General features: G+C 31.5%; 1 protein-coding gene across 2 annotated transcripts; it reads left to right on the top strand.

The window, feature by feature from the left end:
- The first annotated feature begins 875 nt into the window (after window positions 1-875).
- Window positions 876-14,756, top strand: LOC143063930 (NADPH oxidase activator 1-like). 2 transcript variants are annotated; one of them, XM_076236379.1, is made up of 7 exons: window positions 876-1,171; window positions 3,049-3,131; window positions 4,956-5,064; window positions 6,329-6,490; window positions 7,850-7,963; window positions 10,857-10,907; window positions 14,084-14,756. In XM_076236379.1, exons 1-7 carry the CDS (start codon window positions 998-1,000, stop codon window positions 14,684-14,686), a joined length of 1,296 nt encoding a protein of 431 aa, XP_076092494.1. In that variant the 5' UTR covers window positions 876-997; the 3' UTR covers window positions 14,687-14,756. The 2 variants fall into 2 exon arrangements, with proteins under 2 accessions (XP_076092494.1, XP_076092495.1); XM_076236380.1 differs by lacking the exon at window positions 10,857-10,907.
- Window positions 14,757-23,049: the final 8,293 nt, after the last annotated feature.

Below are 23,049 nucleotides of genomic sequence, written 5' to 3'. Positions count from 1 at the left end.
TACATCTACTTCATTTGAACCGGCTTTGGTGGTTAGTTTTCTTATTGCCGGGCACCCATACCAAATCTCCATATTTTTATTTATAATATCATATTGAGTTATTATATTTTACTCTTTATTGCAGCCTAATAACTTTGTGTTAACTTACAACATTATTAGAATCAGTATTATATATACTGACTTGACAAACTATAATTTCTTTTTTTTTGGCATTCCGAAATGAGCCTTATCTTTGACAGTACGTGACTGAGTACATTTAATACATATATATTTTGCCGTGTCAGGACCTTCAATTAATAATGTATTAGTCTATTTGTAACTTGCTATGTAAAGAAAAACTCTTAATGTGCATTTAATGGTGGTATTGGCTAGTTTGTTCCAGTCGATTATCATGGTTATCACGACTGGTTGTTCTCAGAAAAAAATTTTTTTTTTGTACTGTGTTTTACAGGATGGAATTTTGAAATGTTTGAATTTGAATGTCTTTTGTGTATCTTTCGTGGAATTAATTTATTGTTTTATGTATTGCAACCTTTTCGTGTTATATTTAAATTTTATATAGCGTTACCAATCGTGCATCTTTTTTTTTTTGTCCGATAGTCTGCACTATTCCAATTCAGCCAACTTGAAGTGTTTTTTAAAACATTTTACCAACGTTAGTTTTAGTCCAAATTCTTCATAAATTTGTGGTAGTCACGAAAACCTTTCAAACATAGATTTGCTTATTTGTTATTGGTAAATCTGTAATGTAACAAATTTCAGTAAATAAGTTAATATCGTTTTAGGGTTCACGATTGCTTTTCTTTGTTTATAAACGTAAAAAAAAACGCGGGAAAAGATTCCGAACAGATTTACTCGGAACATCCAATGTAACAGGACTTCCTACTAGGTATCAAACTCTAGCCGGATATTTCCTAAAATGCATTACAATTCAATAATAACTATTGTTTCGACGATATCTAGATGAAAGACAAGTTTTTGAAGTTGACAGATCAACATGGCATTTTTGGAGACAGTTCGTTGTTGGAACGAAGGCGTTGTTGCTTTCCAAGAGGACCGATACAAGGACTCCCTACTTAGTTTTAACAACATACTTGAGCCGAGTGCTCGTATCCAGTTCAATATCGCCTGTGTATTGAAAGGACTTAGCAGAGAGAATGATTGTATTGTGGTATGAATTCTTGATCATTCTTTGGATAGGTACACACAAATTACTCAAATCATGAGACATTCGGTAACTTTTAAAATCATCATGTTAACCAATGTCCATGTTTATAAGTTGTTAATTAAGAAAGGACACCATAAACAATTGATCAATATGCATGTACACACACATTGTTCATTGTATGAATATATCCTGTAAGTCTTTCCTCTGAAGTAGTTCGACAATTAAATAAAACAATAGGAATGATAAGTACATTGTTCATTGTATGAATTAGTATATCCTGTACATAAATTTGGACTGAAGTTATACAGTGCAACAATTAAACTGATCAGTACTCTATTAGGAATGATTAGTGTTTAACTAAGTGTTTATTTTATTTATTGGAGTACTTTGCTTTCCATCCCTCAGAACAAAATGCTATATACAAAATGTAGTACAAAAACAAAACAAAAGGTGGCAGGACCATGAGGGCCAGGGGTTGCCATTTTTGCAGCGAAAAGCTAGGCAAAATAATTAAAATGTTTGTTTTCGAAAAATAGGTATTTATTGTAACCAGGAACAAATCCATTTGATAAAAATGTGTGATAATTTCAGTCTCTGATTTCCTATTTGCTTGTTTTTTACCTAAAATAAAAATCTTTATTTATTTCGTCATGATAAAAGACCAAATGACAAAGATGTGAACATTTTCAGATGATATTCATTTGGGAACTGTTCAATCATGAATGGAGGGTTATGGTGTAAAAAAAATATTCTGATTCAAAATTTGATGAAAATAAACATTGTGGTCAAGCAGATGAAAAAACAAATAGTTAATTCAGAAACCAAATTCTCCCCCATACCTTATACATGTTTTAGTGTTTAAATTTTGTAGAAAAAAAATTTATTTGATTGATAGCATTGAAAAACTAAAATATAATTGTCACGCTTTGGGTGAAAAAAATATTTCTGACTGGGATAAAAATGTTTGCTCCCTTGATATGATACAATGTACAGCATGTACAGGATAATGCTATTAAAGTTTTTATGATTTATACATGTATGTCAGTTAGCCATACAAGTAAAAGGTTGATTATTTCATCAGTAGAATCACTGTATGGTCATGATGGCGATATCTGTTCGACAAAGTTCACCTGACCTGGACCTGGAGCTCCTCATCATTCATTGATCTGTGTTACATTGTACATTGTAAATTTTCGTACTGAGCTCATTGTATTGATTATTATCTATGAAATGTTATCTATATTTAATCCTCAGATTTACTGTACGGTTATAAAAGATAGACATACATGACTGTTATGACAATCATGTTTTTGTCAGATAGGGTTCACCCCAGATTTAACCTAATTTTCATAATCAATGGGCATGATTTTAAAACTTTTTTTTGTATTTATAGCCAAACCTTAGTCTTATTAACACCTGGAGCACCAATTTTTTTACCACATCAAAGTCATAACTTATTATGAAGGCAAGAGATTACAGCGTGTCTATTCACATAAAAAGATGAAGATGTGGTATGACTGCCAATGAGACAAATCACTACCATAGACCATAGACCAAATGATGTATAAAAGTAAATAAGCATTGGTCATGCTACAGCCTTCAACAATGAGCAGAACCCATACTGTATAGTAAGCTATAAAAGGCCCCCTCCCTTAACTTGGTGCAGAGGTGTAAAAGTACAGTACAACATAAGCATTTTGAAATCTTTAACATGATCTAAAGAGGATTTTTCTCAAAATCGCAAAAATTAAAAGCGTATTTTAAACTTAAATGACAGAATGGCAATAATAAATGCACGCAATAATTTCAATACAATACTATATTTGTTGTCATGTTCATAATGCTAGAATTGAATTATAATCAAATTTATTTACTTGCAGCACCTAGGAGAAGCAATAAAAAAGGATCCTCATTTAGCTGTGGCTTTTTATCATAGAGCAGTGCAGTACCTTAAATTAAAAAAGTATGATTCTTTATATATAATTAACATTACCTGCACTTCAAGACAATATCGTTGTAGAAGTCATGGTAGTTGAACTCACTATTTATTCTTTCAAATTGTTTGGGATAGGTTTAAAAGTTTAACAATACAATTTAGTCTCCATAATTTGTTAGTTGTACTATGTATGGTTGCTTGATCATTGCATGATTGTAGGAATAAATAGAGACATTTAGACAGCAACCCAATGAAACAAATATCTCTCGAGGGCATTGAGATGTCAGCATACTTCCTTCAATAAAAGTCATGGGTCTAGTCACATAATGCACATTAACCCAAGCATGCCATAATTAATTTCCTCATAACCTTACATTATTGTTGGAATTTATAATAGGAAACTACCTTTAGACTTTTTATATTTTTTGGTTTGTTGATCCATGCATAACAGGACTTAGATTGTATGATTTAAATAAATTTTTCACCTGTTCTAGCAATACCTGAGGCTGCTTGGATTGATTTACTGAAAACTTTACATTATTGTTGGAATTGGTGACAGAACAAACCATTTGATTAAAAAAAAATATCCTTCCAGAGTTATTGGACTTTGACCCTTAGATAAATAAGAAGCATTTTAGAAATGTCGTACACTACCACTGCAGTATTCTTGGATCAAATCACTTCAAACTTACTGATACACTGCTGTAGGGATTAGTGAACAAAGTGAATGAAAACTCTCTTTCTAATTTGAAAAATTTTGCAGGTTTGTCATTCCAGAGTTATTTATGGACATTTGACAATCCTTTGAAGTATAAATATTTATACTTCAAAGAATATCCGCATACTGTGGATTCATTTATTTTCGTGGGTATCAATTTTCGTGGATAGTGAAAAAAAGACGTTTCGTGGTATACGTAAATTCGTGGATCGCTGATTACAACAGCAAAAAATAGATACGTAATTCGTGGATTTCTTTTTGATTTAGGAGATCATATAACATCCTTGGTTCGATCAATAAAAAAAACAAAACAAAAAAGAAGGAATTCATTGAAAAAGTTTTGAATTGTCAAAATCCTCACTTAATTGGTCATTCATTGATAACTTCGATTACAATAATGGGCAGAGACAACTAATTATTTGTTTGTTTTACAATTTATAAATTCTTGTCTGAATTCTATAAGGCATTCAAAACTTTATGATTGAAAGCTAATTTCCCTAATCACGATATAATAAACAGTGATATAAGTATAAGGTGTGAAAATAAATGTTCCTGTCATAAACAATATTACCTACGGGCAATATCCCCGTACTTAATCCTATTGATTTTTAATCACAGGTAAACCAAACTAAGTATGACACGGTAATTAACAACTTGCAGTTATTTTCCATGAACAGTTTTAATCAATTTTAAAAAGTAAATTATCACTGATATTCGATATATTTATTATAGATTTAATCAAAATACTTGTATCTTCTTTCAATAAAAATCACGTGTTATGTTACAATGTTTATCGTTAGTCAACACTATACTAGAACTGCATAACATAACCGGAAATAAACATCCAACTCCATACACATTTCTCGGGATTATTCTTCGTTGAATTCTTAAATTCGTGGTTCGCTGTGACCCACGAAACCAACGAAAATTGGTATACCACGAATAAAAATGAATCCACAGTACATGAATTTCTGCAGAGCCTTCTAATCTAACATTTTGATTTAAATGCCTTCTAGATATCCTATTATATTCTTGCCTCAATTTCAATTTGCATAATGAGGGTTTATCATACTCTCTTGGCACATCTTTTTATTCTTACTGTGATACATGTAAATATATTTTTGTAATTTTAGATACAGTGAGGCACTTGATGATTTAGATAGAGCAGAACAAAGTTTACGTGGATCTTCTTTTATAAAGTATAGTCAGCTTGGATTGAATTTCACTTTATATAAATTTGAGGTGAGTAAGAAAATAATCCAAGGAAATGATATTTACCTTTCAAAATACTTGTTATTGGTGCTAGAGAACTTTGTTGTTTAAAAGTAAAATGTTTTGCTATTGTTGTATAATGTCATATTATTTACTGTAAAAATGCCATTCAAAGGAAATATCCTAGAAAAAAACTATTATGAGTATACCCTGAAAACTTATTTTACCTTTCTTACTCCTTAACTATATATATGCATGCCTTGTTTTGAATTTGGCATATTTCTATAAAATATTTCCAATATTTCATAATAAAACTGATACTTGAATATGTATGATATATCACAAACTCATCTGGGCTGATTTATTTGACCATGTCTTAAAAATTTACGGTTTCTTGTAGTAATTTAAAAATCCACCTACTATTCTAATATTTGTTCCATTTATAAGTTGAATACAACAAAATACCCCTTTCGTGGGAAAGATTTGGTTGATTATATAGGGAATCATTGAAGCATGACTGAAGCCCCCCAATTAGGTCAGTCAGCGGGCCCCCTTAGGAAAAGTTCTGGATCCGCCACTGAAATATATAAATAATAAACTACAGAACCTTATAGAAAAAAAAATAATGAGTAAAAAATCCATTGTACTTGCTCGTCAAGGATGGTCAGTACTTTGTTGCAAAATAAAAAGCTTTTTAAAATACTGTTATAAATGTATTAAAATGGCATAAAAAAGGGAACTAAAAAAGCAGAAAAAAATGAAGAGTTGGTGTGCTTGATTTTGAGATATAAGTCACTGAAAAAATGTGGAATTTGGATTGAAATAATTCTCTCTAGCCTTTGCATGCCTTTAACTTTGGCACCCTCTTTCTTTTAAAAAAAATCTTGTGATCAAGTTCTACACTACTGTATTTAATGAATGGCTATTATCTATTTTCAATTTATTCAACCATAAAACTAATTTTTGACTCTTCACATTGAATAATCTGCGAAGCGGATTATGTAAAATGTGGAGAGTCAAAAATTAGTTTTATGGTTCAATAAAGTCAAAATAAATTATTGCCATTCATTATAAATAAATTTCTATCAAAAATAAGGCTCAAAGAACTTTTTGTATTATTTATATTAACAATAACAACGTACACACATGTTGGCGTATGAATACACAACGTCAGAGTGGGCGTGTCACCATCAAAATTGACAACATTGAAAATAAAACTAATAATTTTAACCAATCAGAAGACCGTAAAAACACCAAATTTATTTATTTAGATATTCAATTTTAAATCTTGTAGATACAGTTTAACAGAGCAGTATGTTTTGCCAGGCAAGGAGATATAAGAACTGCTGTACATATGTTAATAGATGCTGGCAAGATAGCAGAAGAAGAAGTCCATAGCAGAATCAGTGTGAAAACTATACAGGACTTGACACTAGTTAAACAGGAAGGTTATAAGGTATGGATATATCTCTAGAAAATGGTTTATTTTAAAGGTTCTCTCATAATTGTCTTCTAATATTAGCAATGAGAATTTTTGTCATGCCAAAAAGTTTGTGTACATAGATACATGTATAAGAAGATGTGGTATTAGTGCCAATGAGACAACTCTCCATCCAAGACACAATTAAAAAATGTAATCCATTAAAGGTCAAAATACAGCCTTTAAAACAGAGCCTTGGGTCAAATCAAACAGCCAGCTATAATTGCCATCAAAAATGACTAGTGTAAAACCATTCAAACAGGAAAACCAACGATCTAATCTATTTAAGAAATGAGAACACTGTCAACCACATCAACAAACGACAACAACTTATCATCAGGTTTCTCACTTAGGACAGGTGCAAACAAATGCAGCAGGTTTATACGTTATAACTGACACCAACCTTCACCCTTATCTGAAATAAAAGTGTAACATCACAACATAAAAGGACACACCACAAATATCAATTGAAATCAAGGCTTAACTCAATCAAAGTACATATTAACAAAAAATTAGTAAACATACACTGAACGTTCACTCCATTTGATGAAAACACGAGTACATTTAAACAATTGAAAAAACATGTATTACACTTTAAAAGCATACAAGTTGGCATCAGTGAGGTGACTGAAATATTTGGTATTCTGTAGTTCATGTAGTTTCCTGCACCTGCTGATGCATTACCTAAAAGATTCAGTGATCTATATTATCACATTATAACTTGTTCAGCTGTTTGTTAATTAAAGAATACAGCTTTTTTAATCTTTTATAAAAATCACATAGTTTTATATCTTGTCTAAATTATACAAATATAAGTAAGTGCCGCTTTGTAAGAATCAATTTAAACCAATGTAACAACATGGTAAAAAAAACACGGATCCTATTTTGAAGTTATCCTCATCTTTAGTTAGAAATAGTAGGACTTTTGTATTTGCATGTCTGGTAATTTGAGATATCTCTAGATTACTTTTGTTTGAATGATAAAAAATAACAGGGTAATTGGTAGTTTCTAGTACATTTCAACCAAATTGTGTCTTGAAATATAAGAATAGGAAAAGCAAACAAAATTGATGTCAACTTGAGCTGGTTGTTGTCATGTTTTCACCACAGCCTGATTCTTGGGCAGATTAGCACTTAATTCATAATCCAAAATAATTTGTTTTATTGCTCCACTGAAATAATATACAATTGTTTGATGTATTTATTGTTGACCTGTAATAACATCATGGAATCATGGAATTAATTGCTAATATTTTGTACTTTTTCTCCAATTTTTCAGAAACCTGTGACTGAGTTTTTATGAACAACTAGATAGGTTTATTTTTTCTTTTATAGGGAAATCTTCCGAGTTCATTTAATGAATTTGAAGTACCAGGTGAATGTTTATTTCAACCACCAAAAGATATGGTAGCAAATTTAGGAAGAAAGGAATATGTAGCAAAAGCAAAGGTCTGTTGAAGTTGAAATTATATAGTTCACTTGGCAAAATGTCACTTGAGCTGTTGTCATCACTCGGTATCTATCATATATGTCTGCTGGAAACATTTGTCACATCTAATGACAACAGCAAATGGAAGATTTTAACGGCCTTGACTGCAGGCTATACAGCCCTTACACGGTCAGAGTCTAATGACATACACTACAGTTCAGATAGATTTTACCTTTTTCACCTGCCCACTATTCAAATTCATTCAAATTTAACATAAAAATATTGAAAAAAAAGCTTTTGTTTTGCAAGGTATTGTATAATCAATTCACATGATATTGAAACTGAAATGATATGTCTTGTCTAAAAGGGTGACCAAAGGGATATCTTTAAGGTTACCCAAACTACCACTAATATCAGATGGTAATGGAAACATCCACTTGAGCTATAGTGTACCTCTATATAAATCAGTTGAAACATGTCAAATATAAAAGTATGATTGCAAATGAAACAACTTTCCAGAAGAGACCAAATGACAGAAATTAACAACTAAAGGTTACTGTACAGCATTCAGCAATGAACAGAACCCATACCTATTAAAAGTTTTTACCTATGGTTGAAGTGTTGTTACTGTGGTTCTGATCACATAGCAGTCATAGTACCACACATGGCAATAGGTTCTTGGATTGGTTTAGACTGAAAACACCTTTTTGATGAAAGTAAATAAACTAGTTCATAGTAAGCAAATGAGTTACTATAAATTACCAAGCGTTTGCTTCCTTTGTTGTTGATATTTCAACAAATATTTTTGCTTGTAGGGCTATCAATCTTTATCTTCATTTGTATAATGACTTGTGAAGACATTGCTGCTGACCCTTCCTGGCCATGGGTCCCTATCAAAAGCCATAATTTAATGGGGTTTAATTTGAGTAGCTTCATGTTTAGGTTTTAGTTTCAAAAATAAGTTTTTTTGCTCTAATGTTGTCATTTTTTTTACCATGTAGTTGTCTGTCTTATTGGATATTGATTATGCCATGGTACTTGTATTTGTTCCCTTTTTTAAGGAAACATGTTTTTATTGGAGAACGTTACACAAGTTAAGTTTAATATAAGAAATTTTCCTTGTGGAGGATCTACATTGTACAAATCTTCTAACCAAAAGTGACAGTTAACCTTAATTAACTTGATTTTGGTTATTTATGACACATATAGATATAAGAAAATGTGATATGAGTGACAATGAGACAACTCTCCATCCAAGTAATAATTTATAAAAGTAAACCATTATAGTTCCGTGTACTGTCCTAAACACAGAGCCTTGGCTCACACCGAACAGCAAGCTATATAGGGCCCAAAAAATGAAGAGTGTAAAACCATTCAAACGGGAAAACCAACTGTCTTATCTATATATCTCTATTTAGTTAATGTGCTATTACAGCAATTTTAATAACTAAGAATCTTAATCAAATGTTTGATGAACAAATGAAATACAGTTCATATTTTCTGAAAGAAACATTTTTCATACATCTACAGAACTGACGCACATTGATTTTGTTTTTGCTATTTTTAGATTTTATCATTTATAACAACATTTACTAAAATCATTGTTTCATATGACATATGTATGATTTCATATAATATATTATTTGTTTAGCTCACCTGGCCCAAAGGGCCAAGTGAGCTTTTCTCATCACTTGGCATCCGTTGTCGTCGTCGTCCGTCGTCGTTAACTTTACCAAAATCTTTTCCTCTGAAACTACTGGGTTAAAGTTGACCAAACTTGGCCACAATCATCATTGGGGTATCTAGTTTTAAAAATTTGGCTTATAACTCTGAAACCAAAGCATTTAGAGCAATTCTGACATGAGGGTTAAATTGTTTATCAAGTCAAGATCTATCTGTCCTGAAATTTTCAGATGAATCAGACACCCTGTTGTTGGGTTGCTGCCCCTGAATTGGTAATTTTAAGGAAATTTTGCCATTTTTGGTTATCATCTTGAATATTATTATAGATAGAGATAAACTATGAACAACAATAATGTTCAGCAGAGTAAGATCTACAAATAAATCAACTTGACCAAAATGGTCAGTTGACCCCTTAAGGAGTTATTGCCCTTTATAGTCATTTTTTACCAATTTTTCGTAAATGTTTGTAATCTTGTACAAAAATCTTCTCCTCTGAAACTTCTGGGCCAAATTTAACCAAACTTAGCCACAATCATAATTAGGGTAACTAGTTTAAAAAATGTGTGTGGTGACCCACCCAACCAACCAAGATGGCTGCCATGGCTAAAAATAGAACATAAGGGTAAAATGATGATTTTGGCTTATAACTCTGAAACCAAAGCATTTAGAGCAAATATCTCAATGGGGTTAAATTGTTTATCAAGTCAATATCTATCTGCCCTGAAATTTTCAGATGAATTGGAATTGGGATTTTGGGTTGCTGCCCCCCAATTGTTAATTTTTAAAGAAACTTTGGCATTGGGTTATTATCTTGAATACTATTATAGATAGAGATAAAATGTAAGAGCAATAATGTTCAGCAAAGTAAGATCTACAAATAAGTCTACATGACCAATATGGTCAGTTGACCCCTGAAGGAGTTGTTGCCTTTTATAGTAAATTTTTAACAATTTTCATTAATTTGGTAAACTTTTTTAAATTTTTACAAAATATTATCCTCTGTAACTAAAGGGCCAAGTGTATTATAGATACAGAAAATTGTAAGTAGCAAGAATGTTCAGTAAAGTAAGATCTACAAACACATCACCATCACCAAAACACAATTTGTCATGAATCCATCTGTGTTCTTTGTTTAATATGCATATAGACCAAGTTGAGCGACACAGGCTCTTAAGAGCCTCTAGTTTACTTTACTGTATGAAATGATATATAGTATTTTGGCCTTATCAGGTTATTGCTAGGTATGGAGATGGTAAAATTCCTGTGGAAACCAATGAAAAGGTCCAATGTTTTCTGTTGTGTGTCAAATAATCTGCACAGAATTCTGGGATATGTGATCACTTCTGATACACCTAATTATGTAGTTTAACACTTCTGTAAAATATTAAAACTCATTATCAAAAATTTCAGTTTCAAAATCCAAGTTTTGACTTGTTTATTTGTGGTTTTTAACTTTTTGGGAAATGAGTGTCACTGATGAATCTATTGTATATGAAAGTTGCGTCTGGTGTAAATACAAAATTTAATCCTGGTATCTTTGATGAGTTTATTCGCTACTATGACTTATATGTAAAAACTTGGTCACAACGAACCCATGACACATCTATGCAGTGCTATGACATGAAATTTGGTCAAATCGCGGGTCATCTGTGATTGTCATACGACCGTCACACGATATTTTCAGCATTGTGGCGCTGTCGTGTGTCGTGGTAAAATTGAACATAGACCTTTTTTGCTCCACAATTTTTTGTCATGTGACTGTCTTGTGGCTGTCGTGAGAGTGTCTTACCACAGTTGTGTGACTGTCGTGCAGTTAACACATTGTCTTTGGTACCAAAATAAACCATTTTAATAAAAACATTCGTTCAACTGTCACACAACTGTCGTACAACAATCTCATTGTCTGTCGTACGACAGTGGTAAGTTTGTCGTGCAATATATTTTTGTTTTATTTAGAAAAATACAATTTGGCGGGAATGTCCGTAGATTCCTCCCTGTCCCCTGTCACATAGAGACATTATTAGGAGGGTCATCTCCAGCAGTTTCGGAAACGTCATTTGATTCAGCTTGTGGTATGGGGTCCACCGTCTGATCAACATCAACCACGTTTACTTGTTAATTTTTCTTTCAGGGGGCAGCCTGGTTTAAATTCGCTAAACATTTATAATATAAACTAATACGAAAATGTCGTTTATTTGGACCGAACTTGTAATGACACTGAACAATATTGACAGCAAATGGCAAATGGCATGTAATAAATCGGGCCATCTTTATATACTAGTAGTTGGGAGTCAAACGTGCGAGTGACCCAAGACTGTTTTGCGACAATCGTGCAACAGTTGTTCGACAGTGGCACAACAGTAATACGTGCATCCCATGACATGAAAACCTGAAAAATAGCCCCAAACAACTGACTATTGTCGTACGACTGTCGCATGACTTTTGCATGACTTTCGCACGACTCACTTGCGACAAACCCACGACAGTACAATTACAATTCTGTTTTTCTGTACTGTACCCATCGTGAAACCATCATGGACATGTCGTAGCTGATGTGACCATTGAATTATTTTTTTGACATTTTGCACGACAGTGCCACGACAACTATTTTGTAGATCTAACACGACAAAAAATCGTACGATCTGTTGTGACCGGGGCTTTAGAGCTGCTCTCCACATATAGTAGTTCAAAAAAAGTTCTGACCAAGTTCTGACCAAATTACATTTGTTTTATCATAGTGTACCGTATTAACTGCATTTTTCCAGTTTAACCAGTTCAACAGTTTGGTTTGTTTAAACAAGTTTCGATTTGGTCAGAATTTTGAATGAATTGTTATAGGTAAAGAGCAACAGTTATAGTGAAGTCAATTTTAAAAAAAAAATACAAATTTTGAAAAATATTTTGAAAAATATTTTAAACATTGTATACAAAGTTATACAAAGTACAAAAATTTTATACAAAAAAAAAAGATATACCTAAATTTTTGTCATATAATAGAACTGACAATAGTTTAAAGTTAAGGAGTGTTGTATACTTTTTGAGTGGAGAGAAGTGATAAACATTAAGAATTGTGTGTTTAACCTTGCAGTATCCTCACTGCTTATTGTGTTGTGTCTAATACATTTGGCTTGCTTTTATTTCATGACAATGTTTTAAGCTGATTCAAGAACTGCCAATATATTGTATTAAGTTTGAAAAAGTAGTTGAAACTGTATATATTTTACATATGCATAAAAGGTGTAAAAATGTAGCAGTAAATTTATTATCCCATAACATACATTTATAGAATTATTGAAATTTAAAAATTATTTTGATGAGCTATCTGCTTCACAATCATGACTATCAAAATCTCCTCTATGCAAATTTCAGCTAAATCATGTAAATGAAGTTTAATGGATTTCATGTGAAATGATACTGCTTTCATCTCATTAGACAATTTCTGTCTAAATTTTGTGTTTAAAGATTTACTTTCTGATTTAAAATGATGATAATATAGTATGTATTTTATTTATTTGAAAGATTTGTAGATATAAGATTAAAACGTTGTGATTTTCAAAATTTATAAGAAATGACAGTAAGCATTGACCATGTAACGTTATATGAAAAGGCCATTTTATATAAATAAAGAAAAAAACAGCATTCAATGCTAAAAGAAAGTATAAAAAAGAAAGTATAGTAGAAAGCTAGTTTAGCACAAGAGTTCTCCTCCCTTGTACATTTCACTACAACAATATGATAGCATTATATGTAAAAATAACATTGCAGATTAATGAATGTATTGTTTTCCTATCTAACTAAATTAATTATTTTAACTAAAAGTTAAATCATTATTCGTAGCAATCTATGTAAATTTTTGTTGAATTATATGAGTTAATAGATATTTTAGAGTGCATCACATTCCTAAGGTAGATAAGTGTAAAAATATCAGTTCTCTTTATATTAATGCTGTTAAATATCAGCTGCAAGTCACATAATGAAGCTATTTGATGCATGTTTGTTTGTGTGTTTTTACCATACAAACAATAGTTTTGCTTTGTTTTACCAGCAAACCATAGGAGGATATTAAGTTGCACACTAATCAACATTAGAGCATACATTATGATGTCAATGATAATTTAGTTCAGGTCACTTTATTTTTTGTTGTGTCTTGATGACATAAAGTAGTTACCATGACTTTTGATTAAAGTTTAACATTGGACTCTCAAATGATTTAAATTTAATCTTAAATGAATGGATATGCAGTTATTATGTAATGAATAAAAGAGGAGCTTATGCTTCTTATGACAAGGCACTGTACCATGAGTTTAATTTATGAAAATACGGTTTGTAAATAATATCAAAATATTCAGTAGATGCTAAATATCTTCATTATACATGTGTGATGTCTATTTCTTGAGCCTGTCATTTTAGCTAGTATATTTATCAATATTAAACATTATATTTAAACATTTTTTTAGGTCATTAAAGGATCCGTTAGAGGACATTCTAATTCCACTTCTAATACTGAAACTGCAGAAAAACCAAATTATCGTTCACTAGCACCTAGAACACCACCTCTGCCACGACGGCCACTGCCACCACAACCTTCAGAATTGCGGACATCAAGGTCAATGGGAAGCATAGTTGAAGAATTAAAGAAAGAGGAAGCATCTAGTCAGAGCTGGCAATTTTCCAAAAACAATGAACTCACAAATGCACTTAATGCTCAGTTTAAAAACAAAAATATGCCTTCAAAACCTCCTCCTAAGCCCTCTCATACTCCATCAAGACCCCCAAGAAGACCTCCTCCTCCTGGTTCAACATCCTGTCCCCGTAACATAAGTCCATCAACAAATTCAAATTTTGATTCACCTCCATTACCAGTCAAAGCTACAACCAAAACATTACCATCACAAAATCTGTCCCAATCCCCTACCAAATCTGGTTCCAATGGTTCAACTCGTAACATTCCTCCCCCTCCTTCTTACAAACCTCCCCCTCCACCACCCTCTTTTAGAGCCCCACCCCCTCCATTGAAACAAAATAATTTGCCTCCTTTACCCCCCAAAAAGAGAACTTAGGTAAAAATTGATAAAATGTTGGTAATATTTGTTAGGATCTTCCCTATTTTAATGCCAAAAGAACAAAAATGAATTAGGCCAGGATTTTTTAATTTGTTGGTTTACGGATCCGCCGACCCGATTTTGCCGATTCCTAGAATAAAAATAAAATTGACTTTTCATACTTTTTTATTCCCGCCGACCCAAACAAATACATTATCCCTGAAAAATAATTAAATGATTCTTTTTTTATGAAATGAAATGCATGAATCACTAACAAAATTGATAACACTCTCTGTTGTGAAAAAATAAAACTTCCAGTTTACGTTTCTAAAAATAGACAAATCAATTATAACTGACCTTGAAATGTCGTTTACGCAAATAATTTTGCGGAACGAAATCTGTGTTTAAAACCCATTACACAATAAGTTCGTTTCCCTTATTTGTCATCAGTCTGTAAGATGCATAATCTCATAGAAATAGACTTGTCCAAATGTGGACAGGTGGGAAGCACCTTGGAAGTAAAAGTTCTGAATATCAACAAGTCATTTAGAATTTTCTTGTTTCATGGATAATAAAAAAAAAATATCGTCCATTTGGATAAAAAAACGGGAATGCATGACACTAGATTATAAACCCGATATTCTCTTTTTTTCCGTGGACGAGTCTATTACGTTTTTGACACGTGTGTTGAAACTTATTTTCGTACGACGTTTTTTACATTTTTTTCTTTATCAGTTTTCGTTTTTGAAGATCATTACTCACCAAGTTTTCTGGAATTGATTAAGAGCTACGCGAATTTGTTTTTCTTGTTTGTGAAAAGACGATTTAATTTCGTCTTTGTCTGTGAACACCCCCCTTTTTTACGGCAAATCATTAGACAATGTCATGCGATATTTATGACAGCTGAGCAAGAATATTTCATCGAACTAAAATTTGAAATGATGACAAAATAGCATAAAAAACATTTTGTTAGAATGGTGAAATGTATATTTATTTTGCATTTTTTTTTCTGTCTTGAAAGATTTTTTTTTTCTTTTTTTTCCCGACCGACCGACCCGATTTTTTCATGGGGAAAATCCGTAAACCAACAAATTAAAAAACCGTGGCCTTATCTGTCTTAAAAAAGAAGATATACAGATCAGTTCAAGGCTCTATAAAGTAAGGATATTTTTACATTCATATTAAAAACCAAAGAAAATTTATAATGATTTCAAGTTTTAGTTTAAACATTAAAAGAACGTGTGAAAACTTGTTTTCTCTTTCTAGCTAAAGCAGACCATAAAAAAATCCCAGAAGGTCACAAGCAATTTAGTTAATTTATGTTGATGAAGTACATATGAATAGCATTTAGTGAATTTTTATTAGTTATATCCATTTATAGGTTAAGTATGACATCACCTTATGTGTTAAACTTGAAATTGTTTTTTAAGTTAATTAATGTATTTCAAAGTTGATCTCAGTTTTGATATTTTGACCAATTTGATCAGGCCCGTAGCCAAGAATTTTTAAGGGGGGGTTCGTTGGACTCACAAACTTGACTTTAACAGTCACAATTCGAACAGAACATTGACTTTAACAGTGCTTATTTGTTTTCAAGGGGGGGTTCGTCCAAACCCCTCGAACCCCCTTGGCTACGGGTATGTTGATATCAGCACTCAAAACTGCCACATTTTGTTCCTTTGACAATACGTACTGCCTTTTATTACATCACAATCTTTATCATTATTATATGAAGTTTGTTTTAATATTTCATTATTAGTCCCCTACTTGCAAAGCCAAATGGCACTTTTGGTTTGCTCTCGCAAATCAGTTCTCCAGACTTTTTATATGACAGCAAAGCATTTTTTGCGTCGTAGAATGCTATCATGTCGTACCAATAAAGGAAGGTTGGGATTGATTTTGGGGGTTATGGTCCCAATAGTTTAGGATTAGGGGCTAAAAAAGGGCCCAAATAAGCATTTTTGTAGTTTCCAAACATAACTTGTGTTTAATTGTATGAATCTCTCTGAAATTATATCACAAGTTTCCATACCATGAAGGGATGGTTAGTATTGAGTTTGGAGGAAAAAACTAGGCTTTTCTGGTCAATGGACAATTAAGACAATTTAAAAGCAGTGTAAGGGAGTTAATTCTAAAATATTTACACTACTTCTAAATTATGTATAAAGAAATGTCAGGGTTTGGACTATTTGCCAAAAAAAGGGGGAGGGGGGGAAAAGCAAAAAATATATAAATTCAAATCATATAACCAATTCTAAGTTCTTCGACTACAGTTATTGTATCAGAAACCTAATATGTGTCAAATATTTAATAACAATCCAAATTCAGACCTGTATCAAGCACGAATATTGTGTCCATTTTTGCCCCAACTGTTCAGTGTTGGACCTCTGCGGTCGTATCCAGCTGCGCTCAGCAATTTATTTCTTCATGCTTGATATTGATTTGATATATGGTATATAGTTTTATCATGACAATTTACAGATCAAGTTTAAATTTGATCCTGTCTGATGATTTTGCACAGAGTAACTCAGTTATGGTCATTGGACAAAAATTCACTCAATAAGTTTTCTGCGCTTTTTTCATCATGCTTGAAGCTATTCATTTGAAATTTGATAAATAGTTTACCTTGACCAGTTACAGATCAGTTTCAAATTAATTCAGTTTGGGTGATCATTTGTCTCCAGACTGCAAAAACTCGTGCAACTAATCAGTTATCCCACACTTTGTGTTATCATGTTTGTAGATATTAAATTGATATTTATTGTAAAGTTTGTCTTTGACAAGTTATAGATCAAATTAAAATAAATGATATTATATTTTATTTGCTGTGATTCAATATTTACATAATGAGACTTTATTTTAATTTAGCCAATATATTTATACTAATGAAATGTTACCTAGGGTCATACTAAAGAACTGTTACATAGGGTCATATTAATGAAATGTTACCTAGGGTCATACTAAAGAACTGTTACATAGGGTCATATTAATGAAATGTTACCTAGGGTCATACTAAAGAACTGTTACATAGGGTCATATTAATGAAATGTTACCTAGGGTCATACTAAAGAACTGTTACATAGGGTCATATTAATGAAATGTTACCTAGGGTCATACTAAAGAACTGTTACATAGGGTCATATTAATGAAATGTTACCTAGGGTCATACTAAAGAACTGTTACATAGGGTCATATTAATGAAATGTTACCTAGGGTCATACTCAAGAAATGTTACATAGGGTCATATTAATGAAATGTTACATAGGGTCATACTACAGAAATGTTGCATAGGGTTATACTTATGTAATGTAAAACTGTGTGATACTAAATAATGAAATGTGAAAGATATATAATTTCATCTTAAAATATAGTACTGCAAATTCAGAAATTTGTGCATGCTTATATTATTGCAATGGTTCAATAGAAAACATTATTACAGATTAATTATTACAATGATTAGAATTACTGCACATACATAATTTTTTAAATTTTTTAGATGTAAGTTATAATTTGTGTATATCAACCTTTCCAATCACAAGTTTTAGAATTGCAAAAATTTCTATATTTACTGTAGTCTTATCATATAGTTCAACAAACACATTTTTGTGTAAAACAATATAGATCCTTCAGAGTGTGTTGATACTAGCTTGCAAAAGTTGCAATATTAAAAAACCGAATCCCACATGTAATCTGATTAATAATTTTGTGTAGAAAAATAGAAGAAATGTTTTAGAATGATCATATCAATATTTATAATAATAATCACGTTCTTTGTAGAATTCATCTAGTCTTCATCGTCATATATTTTTATTGTATATTTTAAAAGGTTTTATGGTAACTGATGATTACTGTTGCCTTTGTTTATTACACTTTATAGTTTTCATTCATGTTTTTTTTTATAGTTTAAAATATTTTTGTAGGGCATTGAAAATAAAAAGAAATATGACCTTTTGTATGACAATTCTATATTGTGTATTTATAATATTTTGATATGTTTGTGCTTTATAGAATAGTGTATTGAAAAAGAGATTGTATATTTTGTTGATAATTAATTTTGTGATTCTTATAAATAGACAATTTGTATTTTATTGAACAATTTGACTTTGTTGCTCACCTAAAGTATACCCAAAAAATTAGTAAATCCTGCAACTAGTATTGGATCCATGGAATTCTAATATGATAATCTCAATTTTATATTCTGTAACACACAATTCATATAACCTACTTTTGACTTCAGATTGAAACAAAATCTACAGGTTTAACTGGTTTCCTACTCTGTGGTACTCAGTAGGGTATAGCAACCTTAAAAAGAAATATCAAACGGAATTGACCTGATAATGAGCTTGATTTTATTTCTTTACTTCTTACTTGATAAAGTACCATAATGTTCTGCCTCCGAGTAGATAACCTGTTGAAAAAAAAATATAAACTCTGAAGTCAAAAGTCGGTAATATCAGAATAGTCTTATATACATGTTATAGGAAAAATATAATTACTCTGACTAGTAACTAATAAAAATTTTAATATTATCTATTGTACACTGACTTAAGTTCTTGTATGTTTTAATGTTGTATAATGGGCAACAGCTTTAAAAAAACAAAAACAAAAAACAAGAAAAGGTCATCACAAGATCTTATTTGTGGACAAGTGTCTATGTAATAAACCAAACTGTTAACTTGCTCAGGGTTTAACAAGTTTGTTATTTTCAAATATTGTACAACATGTAGGAAGGTGAAAATGTGAGTAAATAATGCTGACAATTCATTAATCAAAACATGACAAAATATCTTAATTAACTGCTCAATGATTGTAAATAATTAATGGCAGCTCTTTATGATTCCTTTAAATAAGTAAATATTTGTGTTGCCAGTTGGTTACGTAAGATTTTTTTCTTAGTGCATTTATATCTTATTACTTTATTTTCTATGTTTTAACGTTTTTTCCCGAACTATTAAAACTATGTCTTCTTTTTGGATTAAGTTTACTGATTTTAAGTCTAAATTAAGTACAGTATATGGAGCCCAGTTTTGATATACAATCTGTAGGAGAGAAAAAACAATAATGAACTGTCATGTTGTCTGGAAACCGAATCTAAATATCATAAAATGATGGAAATTTCTTCAGAAAAATAGTCATAAATAATTGATTTCCTGCCAATTTTTTTTTTTTAAATGAAGCATTGAAACTTTATTTGTTCAATATCAAAACAAAATAGTTTCACAATCAAAGACAACATAGATTTGGTTGTGTGTAACTGTCACAGTCAATGCTGTATTTCCAACTTATATTATATGAGTCATGGTTATTTTAATTGTTTATTCATAGTATATATTATATTATGGTGTATGTATGATTAAGAGTTTGTATTTTTTTTTGTCTGTTTTTGTTGGGAATGATAGATTTTTTTTTGTAAAACTGGTGACGCAGAAGTGCCTTTGAAATGAGATAAGATTATAAATTGAAGCATGCTGTTTAGTGTTAATGGTTGACAGCAAATTATTGCTATAGTTAAAAATTGTTCATGACAAACAACGAAGTGCAATAAATGATTCTTATAGTATATATTTTAATCTCACTTACTTTACTACAATTTTTATGCCCCAGCTGTAGTGGAGGGGACATAAGGTTATTATCCGTCTGTATGTATTATATTATGGTGTATGTATGATTGATAGTTTGTATTTGCTTTGTCTGTTTTTGTTGGGAATAATACATTTTTTTTTGCAAAACTGGTGACCCAAAAGTGCCTTTGAAATGAGATAAAGATTATAAATTGAAGCATGCTGTTGATGATTGACAGCAAATTATTGCTATAGTTAAAAATTAAAAATTGTTCATGACAAACAACGAAGTGCAATAAATGATTCTTATAGTATATGTTTTAATCTCACTTTCTTTACTAAAATTTTTATGCCCCCCTGTAGTGGAGGGGGCATTAAGTTTTACCATTATCCTTCTGTAGGTATGTACGTACACATCAAAGTTAGTTTCTGTTCTTTAACTTAAGTTTGCTTCAATCAAATGTTATGAAACTTTTAAAAAATGCTCATTAACACAAAAAACAGATCATGTTTGTATTTTGGTGGCGTCACATTTACTGTTGTTGAGTTATGGCTTTTACAAATGGAAAAATAGGAATCTTATATCTGTTCTAAAAATATCAATGATGAAATTTTTTTAATTAATTTTTAGAATTGAAGTTATCTTCCTTTGTCCATAATTTTAGTTGAATCAGCTACAATTAATTATGGACAAAGGAAAATAACTCCAATTTTAAAAATCAATTTTAACCAACTACAATTATGGACAAAGGAAGATAACTCTAATTTTAAAAATTGACTTTAACAACTACATCAACTACAACCAATAGTAGGGTGCCCAGTATCGAAAAAGACGTCTAGTTAACGAGTTTAAGTTAACGGATAACACATAGCTATTTTAACATACAAACTATTGGAAAATCATTATATTTTCAAATCATGAATGTCGTCGTAAGTTCCCTTGGTCACGTTTTTCAAAATTTTGTGTTTTCTTGGGGTACCCAAAGATATCTCATCATACAGGCCATCTTCAACACGAAAAATAAAATTATTGCTTTCTGTGTTATTTGTTCAAATGATACTTATCATTTACCTTAAAAATCAAATTTATCATATAACGAAAGCTGAAAAGATTTACATAATTTAAGTATCGGTATTTCATGATTGTAGTATAACTATTTTTTTAGCTGAAATTTACCACATTTTGAACGAAAGAAAATGTATTGTGTGTTACTTTCACGGGATTTTTACTCTGATTACATCAATAAGACATGGTTCATATGTGTGCCAAATATCTTTTGTGTAATGTTAATCGGTGAGAAGAAAAAAGCAATCTAAAACACAAATTTAGTGATAATTCTGCCTTTACGTGGGTGAAATTTTCATCGAGGAGTCGCACGTTAGACTCTTCCGTGGGTCTATCGACCATCGAGGCCGGCAAACCATACCCTTGGTAAAAAAAATTTACGTGGGTGAATTGATTCAAACAAGCCTTTTCTCGTGCCGTTAATCGTTTTGTAGCTTACACTATCAGGTTATTAAATAGGACAATAGTTACTAATCTCATTTCTCCTTTCTGCTTGTTGTATTGTCGATTTGTATATTTGGAATAGTCCAGTTAGTTTGAAGCTCGTTGTTTTTTAATTGGAAATATTTTTTTGTAGGTTTTTATAAATTTAATTATTTTTTTTTAATTGATCGTTTCAGAACCGGGTTATTGCACACATTCACAGTTCTGTTAAACTATGTCCATCAAGCCCGAAACGAAGTAAGAATGAAATACAATGGGATAAGTGTGTTATATGTCAGGGTTCTTCTATTGAATTGCGTATTTATATGCGAGGAATTAGCACAAGCAAAAGCTTTATCGAGGCTATGGGAGCAGGGAAAGATTTTAGTTTATTGCATGATGCTTCAGACCTAGACCATCTTCGTACTGATGATTAAAAAATGTTGTACCACCATTCTTGCTATAAATCTTACACAAGCAGTCACAACTGCAGTTATTTTAAAGCTGAATCAAGTTCTGACTTGTTTGTCTGTAAAAGTGTTTCAGGTCATATAGAAGGTCGCCAAATTCCTGACTGGAAAAAGTTTCTCTGAGTCATTGAAAACCAGCAGGCCTTAATCAGATTTCTTGGCGAATCGATTGTTCAGCATCATGGTAGATCAACAGTTACTATGAGACATGAGGAAGTCATATTCTAGCTAGCACTTCCAAGGACCCTAAATCAGCTCAGAAGGAGTTTTCAGGTTTTAAAAATTATTTTGTACGCCCGATGAAGTAGTACTCGTATGATTTTACATGCTATTCATGTAGACAAAGAGTTCGGTGTAAAAGGAATCAAGGGTAGGATAATAATAAACTCACAAGATACAGATGTTCTGATCTTATGTATTCATTACTTCCCCTCCATGCAGCATACGCATGAGGTATGGTTTCAAACAGGCACTATAACTTGAACACAAGATTTGCGTCGCTATATACCTGTCCACGAAATATGTAAAAGTCTCGGGTTTGTCATCTGTAACATTCTACTAGCCGCACATGCTGTAACATGATGCGATAAAACGTAATCAGCCCTGTTTTGGATCTGTAAGCGCACTGTTTTTAGCCTTGAAGGACAACCCAGATGATTTCACTGATTTGACAAACCTTTCTAATTGTGACATCGATGAATCTATAGATGCAGCTCAAGATCTTGTTGTCACGTTGAATAATCTCAAGTCAAAACTAGAAATATATCATTGTGACATAAACAAATTGAGCGTAAAATTGGCTACAATTTAAGATTTCTCTTTTGTCAAACTTCCTCCTTGTGAATCTACTTTTAAACAATA

Source organism: Mytilus galloprovincialis, chromosome 2 (assembly GCF_965363235.1).
Source record: "Mytilus galloprovincialis chromosome 2, xbMytGall1.hap1.1, whole genome shotgun sequence".
Classification (NCBI taxonomy): Eukaryota; Metazoa; Mollusca; class Bivalvia; order Mytilida; family Mytilidae; genus Mytilus; species Mytilus galloprovincialis.
Note: the sequence above shows the minus strand (reverse complement) of the source record. Positions and strands in the feature narration are given on the sequence as shown.